The sequence below is a fragment of the Pholcus phalangioides genome, unplaced genomic scaffold, assembly GCF_987345545.1.
Source record: "Pholcus phalangioides strain wild (caught in Gottingen) unplaced genomic scaffold, Ppha-v1.0 ptg000013l_1, whole genome shotgun sequence".
Lineage (NCBI taxonomy): Eukaryota > Metazoa > Arthropoda > Arachnida > Araneae > Pholcidae > Pholcus > Pholcus phalangioides.
The window spans coordinates 38,648,244-38,668,510 of NW_028301606.1; the positions used below are offsets into that span (position 1 = coordinate 38,648,244).

Genomic DNA, 20,267 nt, shown 5'->3' on the forward strand with positions numbered 1-20,267 from the left:
TAGCAAAATTTGGGAAACAGTTTCATAGCTGATAAGTAACTGTTTTCATCAATGACATATCGGTTTTTATAAAACATAGAAAATTTTATGTGTACTGAAGTGGAATGGGGATATATATAGTATTGTATTAAGAATAATATGTTGATTCTTGTTCTTATATTTCATAAGCGCACAGCATCTTCATCCCCCGTTACAACACGTTTATTATTCACACTAATTGTAAATATCTTGCCAGCCATCACTTACTAATTTGCTAATTTATTAACCTTTTTCTGTCTTTCGTTTTCTCCATTTTATTTTTCTCTTGTCTTAATAATACATAAAATTATTAACCCTTTTTTGTCATTAATTATTGTATTTTTATTTGTTTTTTGTAATGAATTGTAACAGCAAATTTTTTATTGTAATTTTAATGTAACAAACATTTTTATTGTACGGGAGTGAAGTATCCTTGGTTTTTTCTTGCTTTTGTATTTAAATTTTGTGTGTTTCTCTTATAATAAACTGCCAATTATTATTAAAATCAGGCTTAGAGAAGGGTCAAGAAATTCTACAATGATGTCGATTCCAGAACGGTGGAATTATATGCAGCTAAGATCAATTATTAATCATTTGTGGATATTGATGATCAAGTTGCAATTTGTAGTCATTTTACGGATCCAAGTGCAGAACATAACGGACCGAGCATGACTAGGCTCCGTCGCTTACGCGATATAAGCTCATGGCCCCACAGGGCGTGGTCGTGCCGGTGAAAATTCCGAGTTACAAGGAGAGGAAAAAAAATATATGTATATATATTATAAAATAATAATTGTGGTCCTTATCATGGGATCTAAATGACCCATATAGCCATATGCGTGCATTCATATACAGTTACAAAAAACATGTGCGAGGTCAGACATATAACGAGGAGAATCAGATTATACAATGAGTTCGGGGGGGGGGGGTAAGGCTATTCTAGGGTACCTAAAGGATCCTTAGACAACATGCATTCAAATACTAGATTCAAAGTAATATATGTACAAGTATAAATATAGACTTCGCAAAAACAAATTAAAAATAAATCGGGGGGCCCTGACGTGTGACCTAAAAGACGCCGAGTCATGTTCATTCATCATGATCATGATTCGGATCCAAGTACAGATTAATTGGATAATTTGAACTCTGTTCTACGTTTGGGCTTAGAATCACTGTATTGAATTTCATCATAGATATTTCTTACCTTCCATAAGGACATTGAGCACATCACGAAGTATTGTGAAAGTAGAGATCAGTACGAGAATCGAGAAGAAAAAGGTGCAGATCGGATCCACGATAGCATATTCGGGCTGAAAATAAATTAAAATTTAGTACAAAATATTGATAGGTAGAATAAAATGGCGAAAGAGATAAAATCTAGTCAGAAAAAGCTAGTTTTCCTGAATATGCACCGTTACATTTTGTTCGAGAAATTTCCGAAAAGATGCTGGCATCAAATACCCTTGTACGTTAAAAAAAACGCCACCTGTGTATTTTTCTTACTCATTAATGTCGACGGACGTTGTAAGATGGAATGAATATATGATCACGTGATTCGAAGTTCTTAGACGTTGGAAAACATTGGTTTGCGTCATTTATTTTCCATAATTCATCTTTCTGAATGATATTGTTTTTCAATAGCATCTCGTAATGTCACGTTCCGCATCATTTCCACAGTATCACTGAAAGAAGTAATGAATGCAGACTCGTTTTGTTTACGTGAATAAATTGATGAATCATTCGCATATATCTCATCGCAATTTAGGGATGAATTGATATTCCTATCATTTTCCAAAGTAGTCTTTTTAAACCTGAACTTTTAAACCGTTGGTCATAACTTTCTGTTGGAAACAAAAGTATTCAAATAACGCGGATAGAAATTTTTAAAATATATCATTTACTTTACTTCGCCCCTTGTGTATTCTGATTTTCTTGAAACAAAGAGTGTCCTTAAAGACAAAGCCGGGAAAATGTCTTGCGTAGGTGAATGTGTTCTGATGTTCATCGCATTTTTGTACGGTTAGGGCTACTCTCGTGTCCAGTCAGGACCAAGGTTGGGTCATGAACCAACGTGGACGCTCCACAATTGGCAATGATCTTGTGGAGGCCAGAAGGTATTTAATTGGATGCTACAATTTTCACAATAATAATTAAAAACTAATTATTTTTATATTTAATCGAATAATGAATGTACAGGGTGTCCCATATATTCGTGAATAATGTGAAAATTCAAAAGGAATTGATATATTTGAATGTGATTTGAGGAAAAAAGTTATTCTTACGGGAGATTTTTTTTTGGTAGAGAAAAAAAAATTAGTTTAATATTTTGGTGATAGAGGGTGCTGAAAACAAGTCTGGCATTAGTTATGAAACCTAAACCTTTCTTCATTCTCTTCTGTACCCTACACTTTCGTTCACGTTTTATCCGGCGATTCATGGCTAAGGCAAAACAACTTCAACAATAGTGCTTTATCCACCAATGTCAACATCACAATGAAAACTTTGTCTGCGCCAGTAACAGGAAGATTCAGAACCGAGCTGTTGATCGTACACCCTGCATTTTATAGGACTCTGATTTGCATATTTCAAGTAATTCGCTTTGCTGCGCTCTCTATTGACAAAAATTTAAGCCAAATTTTTTTTGTTTTCCGTTTCCACCGAAGGACTGGGTTCAAGTCACCAGATTTCAAGACTCCAAGATAAAAACGAGGAACGAAACACTCAGCCCTGAATAAGATTTGCCGATGTGACTTAGATTAAAAAGGTGGTAAACAAAATCCACAAATTTGTGGAAGCACTGAACAAACGTCCACCCCCCCCCCCCATACTTTCAGTCCGTGCCGTTTTAACGGATGGCCCAGGGGCCCTCACAAAAATGAGATTTGGTTGAAATTTTCTAGAATTTACTTGGTAGGGCCTAAAAAAACCGCTCGGTCTGGGGGCCCATGATGCTCTTAAGACGGCCCTGCTTTGAGTGGGCAACATGCCTCAACAATGACCCCAACAACGGACCAATGACCCCAACAACGGACCAATGACCCCAACAACGGACCAATGACCCCAACAACGGACGCCCAGGACCCACTGGTCCCATCACTGATCGATTTAGAATCACAAGGGCCGCCGCAAAAGGTTGTTGAGAAAAACGATGGCACTACTGAGCATGACGCAAATGAAGTTGCTACTGCTCAACAACCATCGCAAATATCCCCTTCCGAAAGCTTAAGGATACCACTGAAGAAAACGATAAGCTCGCAATTATCTGCCAGAGCTTTATAGAGGTTATCCTATTAGCCAAAAAAAAATCGAATTCACTTATCACTTTTTGCGAATCTCAATTACTAATACCATAGCAATTAGTAACATTTAGAACATTGATATAGCAGTAGAAAAAAAATTACTGAGGTAATTCAAAATGCCTTAAATAATTTGACTAGGCGTATTAAGCCTTTTAAAAATTATGGCATCCCCGAGGAGTTGAAGTGTAAAATTAACTTAAAAAATCAACTCCGAAAGCGAGTACAGTTTACGAGAGACCCCAATCTCCGTAACATGCTGAACCGTACGTCCAGAGAAATAAGAGAAACAGCCTCAAGGAATATCACTAGAAGTGGAATGATTTTCTTGACGAGGCTGATGTATCGGATAGGTTTCTGGAAATTAATTAGAATTTGTGAGCCCAGAGCCATCAACATTAACAGAATACTTGGTATTAATGGTCTTGTATACACTGATGAAGATGTAGCGGAATCATTCGCTAACACATATGAGGAGCAACTTATAGTAACACATATGCAGAGCAACCAAATAGTAACCAACCGCCTATTGTAGAAGCACACTTTGAACAAGTGGTTATCATCTTTCTACAAAACAACCAGCCGCATAACATCTTGACGGCTGCTCCCACTGATCGGGAGGAGATCCTCCATATAATTAAAGGACCTGAAGATAAAAAAAGCCTCTGGGGTAGGATAATATTACAAACACAGCTTTGAAGATACATCCATCTAATATTATCACCACACTGGTAAACTTTAATGGTATGTTAAAAATTTGTCATTTCCCGTTTTTCTGGAAACATGTCATTTGCGAATGATTTTCGCCCGATCAGCTTGCTCCCGGAATTGTCCAAGATTTTTGAACGAGTCTTTGAGGCGAGATTATCTTTGTATCTCGAGGATAACAGCTTTATCCGAGATGAACAACATGCTTTTCGTAGCGGACATTCTAGTGTAACACAACTGATCCGCGTTGTAAAATACATACAAGATGCTTTCATCCACAAGGAGTTTTGATTCAGACATACAGAAGGCCTTCGATAAGGTTAAGCACTCGACACTCATTGCCATTATGATACTTAAAAGGTTTCCCTCCCACTTTATACATATGGTTCATAGCTACCTCAAGGATAGGGCATTTCAGGTCCGCATCAAAAACACCCTCCCTACTCGACGCCCATTTAAAGCATCTATTTGTCAAAGGTCAGAAATTAGCCCAATACTCTTCAGTATTTTTGTTAACGATTTTCTGGATCCACAAAGAGGAATTTTAGCTTCTTATGCTGACGACTCGAAAATCAGGCCCGTCATTTAGGTGCTAAAAATGGTATATATATATTTTATATACAAATATATATATATATATATATATACATACATTGAGTACATGTGCTTTGCCCCCCCCCCCCGGAAAAAGTTGAAATGACGGCCCTGTGTCGAAAATCCCTATAGCATCCAGAGACCCCCAGCAAGCTTTGAGTAACATCCAAAGGCTTGAGATCTGTTGTCAGCTACATGCAGTGGTCTTAAAATGAGAGCAAATGTAACTTCATATGGTTTGCAAAAAGTTGGGAATTGATTTAGTTTTGTAGAAAGTGTAAATAGTTCTAATTCTCTCTTCATTGATAGGAGGCATAGTGTTGCATATATACTGAACGCTACTACCCATATTTATCGCATTTAATCTTGTATCCACATGTAATCATATATGTATATTGTATTTAATCACGCAATTCATTAGAATGAACATATATATACTCTATTATAACCATTAGGTGGAGGATTCCACACTTTTTGTCAATTATTTGCTCAGATAATTGATAGTTAGATTTTATAATTGCATACGTGAAATGCGTTCTTGAATTTTGATGTTTCACCTCCTTCGGCCATAGCTCTAAAAATTCCAAATTTCTGTGATAAGCCACAACTTATCGAATTCATATTTTCTGAAATGATCTCAATTAATTTGACATATACTGACTCTGAGTGCAAGCATAGGCTGCAAATTTTATTATATTTTTGACACACCTCTTATACACGTATACTCACACACCCAACTATCACATACAGTTTCTTAACTTCATCCAGCACGTACGGAACAGCATCGAACAGGGAAGCTTATGGGAGTCTTATTGATCAACTCTACTGCACAGAATAACATTTTGTTGAAGTGTAAAGAATCATGGCTGACCCTGGTATTGTATTCATAATAACCTCAGCTAGCACACTTTTTTCTTTTGCTTTTTTCTTGTGTTCATCATAGTTCTTTATTATTATTACTATTATTATTGCATTTCGTAACATTTTGGCGAATTGTGCACAAGTGATTTCATTAATGTATCCATTTTAATACACGCATTTATCGCATAATCTTTCTTTTTACCACTATAGTGGCATCTTTCTAATGTTTCATGTCATGTACTATACGTGTCATTTTATCTAATCTCTCATACTGTTAAAAACGATTGTTCATGCCATAAGGTATCTAGGCCTGTTAGTTGTTAACCGATGTCGATGGCTCTGCATGTAAGAATGGTACACTGAGTAATACACTCATTGTCATGTTTAATTACACATGTGCTACATATGCTTTTTAATTTACTACTTCTTTAAATTTTTCTGAAATTCCATCCTTACCGTGGGGCTTTTTTTTTGGGGTCACAATTTGTAAGTTCGGCTCACGTGGTTGTTTTTTCCCCTTTCTCCTGAAGAGCAGTTGCATGACTTAATTGGCAAATGGAGAACTTGTGGTGGTATAGGGCTCGAGCTTCTGACAAAAAGATCTGAACTAGTATTCTGATGGTGGCATTTACCGGACCGTACGTTTTTCTTTCTTTCTATTAACTTAAAAGCACTTCACATCTACACAAACACGCACAAACTTGTCTATAACCCCCTTTATAGCCATCAAAGGCAGTCTCTTAGTCGCCAGGCATTCCCCTCGGGCTAGGCAGCAACGAAGAAAAAGTTAAATTCGGTCGGTCGTAAAAATTTAAAATTATTTTGACTTACAAATGATAGTTTTTCTAATTTACCTAGATAATAAAAATCCTTACAGACAATTTCATTATATCTCCCTCCCTGTATAGCATCGCTTTATCCATAGTACGAAATCCAAGAAGAACAAATAAAAAATTACCTTGTAATAGATCACAAATGCTGCAGTGAGGACACCAAGACTCTGTATGAGATCTCCGACGACATGAATGAAGGCTGCCCTTACATTGATATTCTGTGATCCTCTGTTTTTTTCCGCTGCATCGGAGTCATTCTTAGAGCCATGCTCGTTGTCGTGAGAATGATTGCTGTGTGAATGGCCACCACCGTGAGAATGACCGCCACCGTGAGAATGGCCGTGCGGAACACCTCCGATTTGCAATGAACAGCCCATACTGAGGGGAAAAAAACCAAAAGATTCAATTAGTAGCCAATATTGGAAGATAACCAATTATGTGTACTCATCGTTCATTCTTCATACCATTGTTCTTTAACCATTGGTCTGCAGGAATTTCTTTCCCGTCTCGGGGCCATCTTAACCGCATCATGGGGTCCCCCTCCCCGGGCCAAGCGATATTCTGGAGGACCCCCGCTTTGCCGATAATGTATGCATACTTATTCACATTTTTACTCCTGAAAATAATAGTACCAAATCTCACTATCACGAGACCCCCCCCCCCCCCCGTGCTCTCGTAGCGTCTGGGCAGTGCCCATGAAAGCCCATGCGATAAGACAGCCCTAACCGGTCCCCAAAATATCCCAATTCATGTAACTACTGCGTAATTTTAGACTCGGCAAATACGGTCTATATTTAATGTACAGGGTGTCCCATAAATTCGCATATACTTTAAAAATTCTTAAAAAATTAAGGAATCGGTACATTTGTATACGGTTTGAGGAGATAATTCTCACGGATAACTTTTTTTAGTAGGTACAGGGAAAAAATTAGTTCGAATTTTTGTCGTAGAGGGTGATGCATGAAAGTGAATTCTAATCACTAGGAGTATTCGAATCAGGGTCCTACAAAATTCAGGGTGCACGATTAACAGCTAGTTTCTGAATTTTCCTGTTACTGGTGCGTACATAAGGTTTGTCGTCATTGTGATGTTAACATTGATGGATAAAGCACCATTGGGGAGGTTGTTATACCTCAGCTACGAATCACTGGCTGGAGCTTTGCAAACGTTTCGGACACGGAAGAGAATGGAGCCAGGTAGGCAGACCTACAGGTCCAATCATTTCTGCCGGAAGGATTTCCAGCACCCACGATCGATAAAAAAAACTTGAACTAAATTTTTTTTCTGTACCAAAACAAAAATTCCCCTTCTTGAAAATAACTTTTTCGGAAGCTGCATTCAAGTATACCGAGAGAATTCTCCAATTTTTATGAAGTTTTAAATTATTTACAAATTGACGAGAACCACTGCGTAGAAATTTTTCGTGTGTCCGCAAATTATTGCTTCCACTCATTTATTAATAGCCGATCCTCAAATTAATTCTCACATTCATTTACGTTTTACCGGTCCGCAAATTACTTCACTCATTTCCTCCGGTGTACGAAATTTTTTAACTACCATCCGCCACAGGAGTGAAAGATTGAAAAAGCACTGATCTATACTGTCTTCAAATGTTAATTTGGCACTTCTACAGAAATGTCATATTTATAAAAGGATCCAAATTATAATATGTGATAACTTTTTTATTATTCATTCGTTCAATAACAGAAGAAAAAGATAAATTTGTTAAAAAAAATATTCCAGTTATTTTCAATGTGAACATCACGCAAGAGTCACCCGAAAACGCTAATGAAGTTTCGCTTCGGCAGAGACTCGTGTGATTCATTTTTATTTTTTCATAGAAATCCGAACATGACTTGGTTAAGAAGAGAGAGAGAGAGATGCGTCACTTCGAAAATGCGGCTTTCATTTTGCATATCATCGAATTATTTATTGCTGGAGGTCGCTTATATCAAGACACGTGAAAAAACGGTAATTATCTTCTTGCAATAAAAATATTTTTGTATGAATATATTGTACATGCAAAAATATTTTTATGCTACGAGGATAAAGAATGATTGGAGCAGATTATTTTGGTGGCCTTACATGATGTTGACTGTGACTCCCACAGCTGCAGTGATGAGCATGACTTCACCCTCGATCTCGTACTCTCCAGTTCGTATCCTCTCAATGGCCATGTACACCAGGATACCCGTCACAACCCATATCAGAAGCACCGACGTTAATGCACCCATCACCTCTAAAATGATATGAATGTTATTAGTTTTAACAGAACGTTATTAAACAAAAACAACCCCAGAAGGCATGAAATGCGCTTACACTGGAAGAGTAATAATAAATAAAAATAAATAAATAGTAATAAAGTAATAAAAAATAAAAATAATCAGAAATAATAGTCAGAAGGGAAAGCACTTCGCATACGGAGCCAGGTCGAAAACTTCAATAGCGGAAGCAAATCTTGCGTGGGAGAAGCATGCAAGTTCTGAGGCAGACTGTACCGTATTCTGGCAACACGGCATCTGTACCCGTTGGTATTCTAATTTGGAAGTGATGCCTACGTAGGTTAGCTCGTCGGTCCACGATCTCGAAGAAAGGTTCTCTCGATGGTAGACAATTGTATACCATTTGGTGGACTAGTTTGTAGCACATCTTCAGATCTGCAGCAATTCTACGCCATTAGAGAGAGTGCAACCCCAGAAATTCAAACCTCTCGCAATAACACCATTAACTCATGCCAAGTGCCCTGGTTGTAAAATGTTCGCCTACCATCGTGAAGGTTGTTGTCAGGGTCCCGGGTTCGAACCCAAGAGGGGGGTGATATAGGTATTTTCCCTAACGAACTCGAGGCGACCACCGATAGACAGCGCCTTCACTTCCAACCCATCTCACTAATGGTAGTAAATTGCAATATAGTGATATTGCCAGAGTTGGTGTTTGGTGAAGTAGTAACTCATGCCAGCTATTTCTTTGGTTTTCCCAGCATGGCCCAACCCACACGGGTAAAGGACTTATATCCCGGAAGGAACAGAGCCCAGGCCTTATCTGGTGTGAAAGCTATTCGTTTGCTAAAGAACCTCTATGTCTTTTCGAGGAGCTTTATGTCCTTAATTTTGTAGGGGCTCCATACATCTGAACAGACCTCCACAGTCGGGCAAATGTACACACAGAAAGCATATAGCAACGTATTCGCATCATACTTGCGCTATGCCGTATATTCATGAGGAGCCTTTGGCACACAGTACTGACAGATATGTTGTCTTACCAAGTAATGCTGCAACCCTGGATGCAGCAGTTGTGGAGGTCACTCATCGATTCCGCTCAGCAATTATAGCAATATATCGATTATGAAAACAATTACGAACAAGTCAAACAATTGTCCGGGACCTGTACCCGTTTGACCAAAGGTTTCCACACCCTTCTAATGATCAGTTTATTTCTGTAGCAGCCGAGCGGAATCGACGAGCGACCTCCAGAAGTGTTACACCCATGGTTGCAGCGTCACATGGTAAGGCAATATCTGCCAGTACTGTGTACCGAAGGCTCTACATGAAGGGACTTTCCGTCTGGGTACCACGTGTTTGTGTTGCACAAACTGTTCAATCCAGAGGGACAAGATCAACATAGTGTCGTTATGTTATACAGTCTAATCCCATTATAACGAACTCCAAGAGACCGGAGAAATCACTTCATTATAACGAAATTTCGTTATAAAAGAATTCCAGTTCTTATATAAACTTATCTGGGGATTAGAAAAGTGAAGGTTTTTAACTACTGGCAGTTGCGAAGATGAATTTTTGTAAAGAGAAAATTCATCTTCACAACATCCAGTTGTTAAAAAACCTTTGTATGGTAGTGGAGAGTGACGTCATCCTTGTTCGTCAAAACGAGATTTTCGCTATAACAGTATTCGGTAAAACGGGTTTCGGCTGCATAAGCCGTCGCATGTTTAACCTTAACCTATTAGGACGCCGGTGTTCGAGACAACACCGTTGGAAAAGTGTTTTTTAAACGTGGAAAATGTTCTCTTATGAAACTAAAACGACCGTAACACTGCAACAAGGAGCGCTGGGTATAGAAGGGATAGAGACAGTACTCAAGACTTATTGTTATTTATGAATGAGGGGTTTATGGTGAGACATACATAACTTACCTGCCCTGTACCAACCGAAGCTCATACGTTTCGTTGCTGGTCGTGCCGCGACCCATAAAGCTAAAAGACTGATCATGAAACTGGCGAAGTCCGTGAGTAGGTGAGCTGCGTCTGTGGCTATCGCCAAGCTGTTTGCTAAGAAACCACCTATAACAAATAAAATAAATTTCTAGTCAATGCCTCAGTCGTGTAATATGAAATAATAGAGCTGAATAAGAAACGTCAAATAACAAAAGCTTTATAATAATATTATCACAAAAATGAGAAACTTTGCCTGGTTTTAATTTATACAAAAATTGCCACGTTTTCAAGACAAATAAATTCAATTGGTCGAATGGTCGACGCGTTTCGGCTCTTCAATGGAAAGCCGTCATCAGGACCTCGTGGTCAGAATTCACACGAAGAACTCCTCCACGACTCATTCGTGTGAATTCCGACCACGAGGTCCTGATGACGGCTCTCCATTGAAGAGCCGAAACGCGTCGACCATTCGACCAATTGAATTTATTTGTCTTAAAAACGTGGCAATTTTTGTATAAATTTATAATAATAATTTGGCCTCAGCTATGCACTTTTTCAGTACACTTTATTGCAACAAAGAGAATAACTAAACGGTATGAAAATCACTGTTGTTTGTGGCTGTGTAGAAAGTTTCATTAAAAAGAAATGGATTGGAAAATCCACATTTCCGAAGATTCAGCTTTGTGCAGATAATTGCGCCTCTACACTAACATCCCATTCGGGAATAAATATTCGAAGTTAACAACTCTTACCAACGGCTTCCCCGATCATGAAAAATAGGCACAAGACGCTGGCGAAAATGAGACGCTTCCTGGCCACGGTATCCACTTTTTCTTCTGGACCGACATGGCAATGGGCGTCGCTCTGAAAAATGAGAATTTTATAGAATACGCTAAATATTCGGTTTATAAAAGTCAACATAAATGCTTATTTGACACGAATACTACAAGTACAAAAAATTTAAGGTAATACAGGGTGGAGACGAAAGTCCAGGACATATTTTGAAAATTACTAACAAATCAACCAATTGGCATAGAAAGTTGAGGTTTGCACTAAAATACATATCGTGGCATAGATTTTTTTTTTTTTCTCTGTTGACAAATTAAAAAGAGTTCGAATTTCACTCACAGGTAGCAGCACTGTAGAACGAAAAACTCAACATAACACAAGCAGTGAATTATTAACATTTATGACAATTTAAGTTACATAAAACTGTCATATTTCAACATGAGCACTCCTGGCCCCCACAAGGGTGAGACTGACAGGGCACCACCCCAGGGGCCCGAGGCAATTACAATTTTTTCGTTTTTCAAGCTATAAGTTCACTTTAAAGGGCCAGTGAAAAGTTTGGCTTGGGAGGGGGCCCGCCAAAGATTCTAGGGCCCTGCTTCAAGATGTCTGGGCCATGGCCTCGAGTTGAGAACCACTGCCATGGATGACTATAACTCAGGGCCGTAACTAGCTAGCCGCTGTAGTGGTCGAGTGGCCATAGTGACGGACTGCCATCGCGAGTGTCTGGGTTCGAACCCCACCGTCGCCATAGTGGTGGTCGGCCGAAGTTGGTTTCCTGTGGTTCCCAACTTCGAGGCGCAAATGCGAGCCGATCTCTCCAATAAAAAGTCTCGCCACAGAGAGCAACAGGCCTACAACGATAAACTATTTAATCATTACACTTCACTCATAATTAGAAAAACTGGTGGCAGCATTACACAGAAACAAACTTCACGTCAGGTTTCACTACACGCACGTTCCACCATGTATCAATTCGTTAGAGGTTCCGCAGAGGAATATGGACGAGGTGCATGTGTGTGGTATAGTAGTAGGGCCGTAACTAGGCTGGTGCAACCGGCGCCCTGGGCCTCGCAATACTTTACATTTAATTTGCCCAATAATTAGCCTTTCAAAAGGGAAGCCAAAAGAAAAAGTCTGCCACGGGGCACTGAGAAGGCCCTATTATATATAACTAGCTTTCTTAGTACCTCTCTCTTAAAGGTTTTATTTCTGTCTCAGCAGTTAACAAGCCTGCGAATGTTATTTCTTTCTCATTCATTTTTTTTCCCGAAACCATGTATTTCCAAAGAGATCTGGATGATTCTGTCCAGGGAATTTTTTAGTGTCAGTAGACATCCATGTGTCAACTGGAATTCGAACCCAGTCCTGCACAGTCAGAGTCCAGCTCCCTAACCACTCGAGTGACAGGCGGCCTAATGCGTTACGTCGAGTTTTTCCGTTTTACAGCGTCACCTATGAGTGAAATTTGAACTTTTTTTTAATTTACCAAAAACAAAATTCTAGGCCCTGATACGTATTTTAGTGCAAACAACACTTTTTTATATCAATTGGCTGATTTGTTATTAATTTTTTTTTAATGTGTCCAGGACTTCTCGTCCAAACTGTATAATCACGAGTAAAAAGCAAACTTTGTTACATAGTTTTTAAAGCACAGCGTGCATCCATAATCATGGTCAACTATGTCAATTGCTACTACTAACCACACATGCGCCTCGTCCATATTCCGCCTTTGGAACTTCTAACGAATGTGTGCGTATTGGAATAAGCGTGTATGTGCTGTGTACCTAACGTGAAGTTTCTGTGTAATGCTTGTTTTAGTGCTGAAATCTTCCATCCATTTTTCGAACTATAAATGAAGTATAATGATTGAGTATTTGTACCGTTATCTAAAAAGTTTAAATAAATCTAATTTTCGTCCTGTTCATGATCCTAAATACGGAATATCACTTATTGTAGTTAAAAAAATTCTAGTCCGGAAAATTTGCCAATTATTGCTAAAATGACTAAAGGGGGGGGGGCAATAAAAGGCTGCTACAAATCTCAGTAAAGAAAAATGTATTTCGTGGGAAAAAAGTCGCACATCATGACTAGATAACATTTTATTGAGGTAAATACGGAAAATTGGGATATTAAAAGTCAAAATGCGGGACATTGCAACCATAAACGCTGCCATAAGTCAGCAAAATCACCAGCTGTTGTTAAAATTACTTGAAATTATCAATGGGTGGTAAATGAAGAACTACTTAATATATCAAGTGAATTGAAATGTAGTTATGCTGTCCAAAGAAAAAAAAATGTTGAACACGACAAATATATGAGATGAGAATTCAAAAATTATAATTGTCATGATATAATTCATGCATAATGAAAACTATCTTCATTCATGATTTTAGTAAAGATTATAAATCCAAATAAACTGTATAAATTCGACTAAGCCAAAAATACGTGAAAGTACGAGAATGTCCCTTAAAATTCTGGATAGCATTAGTGTTGATGATGTAAATTAATGGTCCAGGGCAGTAGTCAGAAATTTCTTCCGGAGGGGACAACTGAAGTTTCCGGGGACTACGACAAGAGTAACAGAACAATAGACTTAACCATGTTGTATTCCATAAAAATCAGACATTTCCCCCCACACTTTTCCGCTACGGCATTGTAGTACAGGGCCCGGTGCGAAAGTAATAGCGGGGATAAAGGTGTCTTGATAATATTTCGGGGCTCCGATTATATATATTTTATGGGGAGAGGAATCTTCATCCAAAGATTCATACATTGATACAGATATACAGGAATGCTTCTTCTTTCTTCAAACCGAGCACAACTCAGGTCTATTGCCATAGGCAATTTACTACCTAGTGAGTTGTGCCGGAAGTGTAAGTGCGTGTGCCTAACAGTCTGGGTGCGTATCTAGTGTTGTGTAGGATTTTTCAGTGCTGCCATCTATATCTCAGAAGTGAAGTGAGTGATGTGTAGTGACTGAATATTTGTACTGTTTGTAGGAGTGCTGCTCTCTGTGGCGAGAATACAGGAATGCTGAAAAATATATACACACAATAAAATGTATAGTTTTTAATTTAGGTTGGGAATAAGCTAGGGCCCCCGGGAGAGGAGACAATGATGGCGATGTATGGCACAGCAAATATTTCGCACCACTTCATTTAGGGTTATTTAATTTTTAAGGAAAACATCTTGAGCGGGATTGCTCACTCAGCATCCGATTTTGTCGTACAGCCCAATGGGCCAGGACGAGGCTTAGATGACACACAATAAAATGCAAATTAACACAAAAATTAATGAAAATTTCAAATGGATGAAAATTTAGAACTGAAGAAAATGTCAAACTGATGCAAGAAATAATTCCAAAACTAATGATGATTAGATTAGATTTTGAACATATTGGCGCAAGGACCAATTTGGTCAAACTGCGCCAAAACAATGACAATATATAAAAAAAAAGGAAAATTGTCCTTGTCATGTCAAGAAAGTAGGCCTACCTAAAACTATGGCGTGGATTGTAAACTATATGTAATTGTAAAAACCAATGGCTTTGATGAATTTAAAAACGCGAGATGCATCACAATGGTCATTTAAAATGTCGCGAAGTGAAAGATGACTATGACCAAAACCGGTCATAAAATGATGACGATGATGTGAACAAGTAAAAGCATGAGCAATGGTCATGAAAATTAGGTATTAATAAAATAAATTATGAGAACTAGTGAAAATTTATAATGAGTGAATTAGAAATACGACACAAATAACTGAAAGAAACTATTCCACATCGCACGAATAAAAATTCAAAATTAATGTAGGGAAAAAATCCTATAAATTTGATTAAAAAAAAACAGAATCAATGAAAGAAATGAAAAAATAATAATTCCAGAATTAATGAAATATTGCAATTCCAGAATCGCTTCAATTATACATAATTCCATACAGTTTAATATTATTTATTATTTAAAAAATTGACGAGAATTTTGAATTTTAAAAAAATTGATAAGAATTCAAAAATTTCAGGATTGATGAAAACTCAAAATTAATTGAACAAAAAATTTCCGAATTGGTGAAAGAAAAAATGTCAGATCGATGAAACAAAAAATTCCAAATCTGATAAAAAAAAATTTATAATTAATGAATGAATTCTAGAATTGATAAAAATTCAGAATTTACGAAAAAATAATTCCAAAATTCCATTGTTGTGAAGCTCAGACGCTACAAAAAATGTACATACAATAAAAACTCCTCTCTTAGCGGTCACCCCTCTTTCACTGCCAAATAATATCATTTCCCCTTGCATAATAAAAGTATGCATTTCAAACCCATAAATAATGGTCACACCTCTTGTACGGACGAATTTTGTTTTTTCCGCTAGTGTCCGCAAAAGAGAGGTTTCGCTGTATGTGATATATACAAGGTAATTGTAATTAAAGTTTCCGTGTACTCTGAGTAGTTTTTCTCAGAAACTGCTCATCCGAATACAACCAATTGTTTTTAGGATATCTTAGTGAAACCATAGGCGAGAGATTTACGAAATAAAGGAAAAATTCAATTTTTGACCAACAGGTGAATAAGTGAGGCTTTTTTAATTGCATTTTACATTTTCCTATAATCCATATAGTGCATATACCAAGTTTCCAATGGAATACGTCTACCAGAACGAGTGCTACATACGTCTGAGTAGTTTCAGTATACTGACACTGCTCAGAGATCAATGTAACACCCGTCAGTATACTGACACCAGTGCCGTCTTAACGCATGGTCCCACCCGGGCACTGCCCTGGGGCGTCAAGAGAAGAGGGGCCTCAGAAAAATAAGCAGTTGAATTTTTCGGGAATTTGCCATTTAGGGCCTCAGAAAAATCACTTGGCCCAGGGGCGTATGATGCGCTTGAGACGGCCCTGACTGACACTACTCGGACCTATATCAGGCCCGTTCTGGTGGACGTATTCTATTGAAACTTGATATATATGTTATATGGCCCATGGAAAAAAAGGAAAATTCAATGAAAAAAAGAGCCACTTTTTCTTTTGCGGGTTGAAAATTGAACTTTTTTTAAATTTCATAAATCTAAGGTCTAATTTCATAATCTAATCCCATGGTCTCATTATGTCCTAAAAATTTGGTTGTATTCCGACAAGCAGTTTTGAAGAAAAACTACTCAGAGTACGGTAACTTTAATTATAATCACCCTGAAAAAATATTTTATTTATTTCCCCGCAAACGTGTGGGGCTCAGTACGATCACGCCGGCCTTATATCCCTAAGGGCGGCTCTGCTGTAGTGGTCCGTCAAATCATTTCAGACGTTTTACTGGTCCTTGGGTACAGAAAGGCTGAGAAACGCTACTATAAAATACATTATAACAGTCGCCTTACCAGGTCAGGTGTGGTGAAGTTCGGTTTCAAAAAATTCAGCTCGTGTCCAAGTCCAGATTTGTTTTTCTCGTCGGCTTCAGGTCCACGTAACGACACTTCGACTAGTTCACCCTCTTTTTTCAGCGGTGTCGATCCATTACCGATGGATTTAGTGGTGATATCTTCGACAGACATGTCGCCGTTTGTTACGGACTCGGATTCAGTCGTCCTGGTATCACTGACTTCGACCATGCTCACTCTCACCAACGGAAATGTTTCACAAAAGAACGCGCATGTTTCATGTGGAGTCTCTTATTTACAGCTTGGCACACATCTCTCTCTCCTCTTCTTTTTTTTTTTTTTTTTGTGTGACATTATAATCATTATTATTTCTTTTATTTCACGTCAAAATGATCCCGTCGGATGCGTTTATTAAGACGTATACGGTATTACGAAGCATTTATTATTGTTATTATTCTTTAACAAATTGAAGGCCACTAACGAGGTTTTTATCGTTCGAAACCTTCTCCGATTTCTTTGGCGCTTCGTCTCTTTCATGTTATTTTGATAATTGACACGTATATTCTTTTTCTTTTTTCATCGATGATGAATCATTTAAACATCAATAATGGACGTTTGTAAGTAAAACGTAGGAATGAGTCCTTCATGAATGCAAAAGGTGAAGATAGCAAAAACTGAACAGTGTGACTAGATTGATTTTAATCATTATAAAGTTGATATACAGTAATTAAAATCATTATTATTATTATTATTGTAAAAAAAATCGATTGACAGAATTGTGAGACGAATAGACATCTTGAAACCCCTGTACGGGTAAACGTGGAGGTTGCTTTTTCTCCTTGTAGATGCAGTAGACGGCGCTCATTAGATTCACGAGATATTTTCCCTAACGAGCTTAAGGCGATCACCGATAGATGGCACCTTCATTTACAACCCAACTGTTTAACGGTAGGTAGTAAATTGCAGTGCGGCGTTGCGGCCGGAGTTGGTGTGTGGTGAAGTAGCAGTAGAAGTATTAGATACAGAGTAAATACCACCATTCAGGTATTGTTATCACGTTCGCAAAGTACGGAATGGACCTACGGAATGGTGGCAGATGGCAGCACTACACATAACAAGCATTACAGAGAAACAACAAAACTTCACGTCAGGTTTCACTACACGTAATTCAAGATAGAAAAAAAAGTGAACAAAATATTTAGCGAAATCACAGCCACACATGCTCTGCAACAAACAAAGCGTTGTTGTCGTTAATTGCGACCTCTACGAGAAATTTCAGAATATAAAATGGAAAGAATGTGACCTCACCTTATGGGCAGAGGCGATTCTGAATTTTTATCTCCAAACTGGCTGCAGTAATAAATGTTTGAAGGACCATTAGCACACATGGAAAGCTATGCATTTAAGGGTTAAGCCATGATTTAAAGGATTGTGGCTGTTTTGCGTTAGAAAAAATAGTAAATATGAACTTTAGCGGGGGGGCATCCATCAGATGGAAGCACGTGCCTCCGGGTTAAGTGTGATGTATGGCATAAAATTTAAAAATAAAGTTCTGGAAAAAAAAAATGTATTTGAATAATAATCGTCTTAGCAGAAAAATTTGAGTGAGAGGAATTATCTCTACTTATGAAGCTCATAACTTCAATATACATAGTTGCGCGCGTTATGAATAAATTTCATTTGTTAGGACAGACGTGTTTGAACTGTTTTTAAACTTTCTGATCGTTTTAACCTCTTCACGTACAAGCTTTTGCCAACAACTCCCGATGGATCTCTATTTGACAAATCGAAGACAAATCTGGTAACCTTGTCTTAACCTAACCGCGCGTTAGAGAAAGGAAGAAAAGGAGGGGGGGAAGAAAAATAAATAAAAAAGGGGAAAAAATTAAGGGGAAAATAGTATAATAGATAAGAGAAGTATATTCAGTAGATTTCTCGTTTCACCTTCACTCTACATGTTCTCTTTCGCTCTTACATGTATATTAATAGTAGAAGGATGTACTATATGTGGGGGAAGGAAATCACTAACAGGAGTATAGAAAAAAACGGAGAGGAAAAAAAAACAACTTTTGTTCATAGAGTAACGATAAATCTTTGAAATGATGACGAAAGAGAAAAGAAAACACAGAGAGAAAAACTGAATTGGATTTATTCCACTGATCCATATTTAGTCCGCAATCGTAAAGGAGTTACAGCGGTTTTTGATGGTAAATGACGTATGTATTTTTTAAAATTAATGAACAGTGTTGGCTTAGTAAAATTGAAAACAGTTCGCATTCCGTTTTGTTTACAGATGGATAGCATTTGATTCGAGAAACGTGTGCTTGGACGAAAAAAAAAACTGGTAGAATTAAAAAAAACTGGAATACACCAGCTGAATAGACATAGTGATGGGCTGGCTGTATGAAGTATCCCAAAATAAACAATGTATTTGCAGAGAAAGGTCGATTCTGACCATAGGTATATTATAGATTATCTCAAATTTGCTAAGTATTATAGACAGATAGGCTGTAAGAGAAAGTGACGAGGACAAGATGCCAAAAAATGTGACACATGCTGATGTCTTTGATCAATATCACGCTATGTCTCATTTCACAAGATGAAACCCAGACAGGACCAACATTTGTATTGGTCCCTGTATTTTCGATGAAATTTAAAACAAAATGAAGTAATGATTTACTGAAACATGTTATTGCATTTTGTGAACATAAATAATGCAAAAACATTTAAAAATTTCAAAAATATGAATTCGCGGATTTGAAAGCGATGCACAGGACTTAATTTTTTTTTTTTTTGTTATGGTGCCAGTTCTCCATATTTACGCTAGAAGTGTCATTAGAAATGCCACATTGTTAATTTCTTCACGTTTGTATTTCTCTCTTCTCTGGTTCTCTTTCTCGTTCCAGAACTTTAGTTCGCTAATCATGACATGAGCAGTATTTAACGCTTCATCAACTGCACTCATCTTAAATTCACACTGAATGAAATTCCGTCTGTCATGTGTATTTCTTTAGAATATTTGATAGGATGTTTTTATGACCAGGTATACGTGTGCGCTCGCATACTGGCACATTGCGCATGCGCGAATATCAAATACTTTTTGTAAGAAATTTCATGTGACTGGTCTCTAAATCCCCCCCCCCCAATTGCTATTTATTAAGAAGGAAGATAGAGAATTCATATTCGTCTAAATTGTGTCTCTTAATTAACTTACGTTTTTTTTTATAATTTTGGGTTTATTATTTTGATTTTAGTTGAAGCTTACGAAATTTTTTTTCTGAACGAAGTACAGGGTGTCCCATAAATTCATAAATAGTTTAAAAATTCATAAAAACGGAAGGAATCGGTAGGACTTATTTGAATGGTTTGCGAAGAAATTATTCTCATGAAAGGGGAAGGAGATTTTCTTTGCTGCAGAAGAAAATTAAAACTTTTGTCGATAGAAGTCACTGCATAAAAGTAAATCATGACATTCCAGACCTGAACATTTCTTCAATCTAACCTGTATCTGAAAAAAAAGCTTCGTGAAGCTTCAGCCAATGATTTGTGGCTGATGTAAAACAGCTGCACCAATATACTTTTATTCACCAATGACATCATCACAATGAAAACCTTTTGTA

The 20,267-nt window shown here is 37.6% G+C and overlaps 1 protein-coding gene across 5 annotated transcripts in view; it reads right to left on the minus strand.

Annotated features, from left to right (window-relative positions):
• Window positions 1-20,267, minus strand: part of LOC149079086 (proton-coupled zinc antiporter SLC30A2-like) — a 41,692-nt gene that overhangs the window by 3,715 nt on the left and 17,710 nt on the right. For 4 of the 5 annotated variants that reach the window (XM_089241373.1, XM_089241375.1, XM_089241374.1 and 1 more), the window contains exons 4-8: window positions 11,234-11,345; window positions 10,461-10,607; window positions 8,396-8,549; window positions 6,436-6,688; window positions 1,223-1,328 (exon numbers count right to left, since the gene is read on the minus strand). In XM_089241373.1, coding sequence (XP_089097499.1) covers window positions 1,223-1,328; window positions 6,436-6,688; window positions 8,396-8,549; window positions 10,461-10,607; window positions 11,234-11,345 — 772 coding nt within the window. Of the gene's footprint in view, window positions 1-1,222; window positions 1,329-6,435; window positions 6,689-8,395; window positions 8,550-10,460; window positions 10,608-11,233; window positions 11,346-16,647; window positions 16,993-20,267 lie in introns of those variants that run through there. The other variant, XM_089241372.1, reaches the window with a different exon arrangement.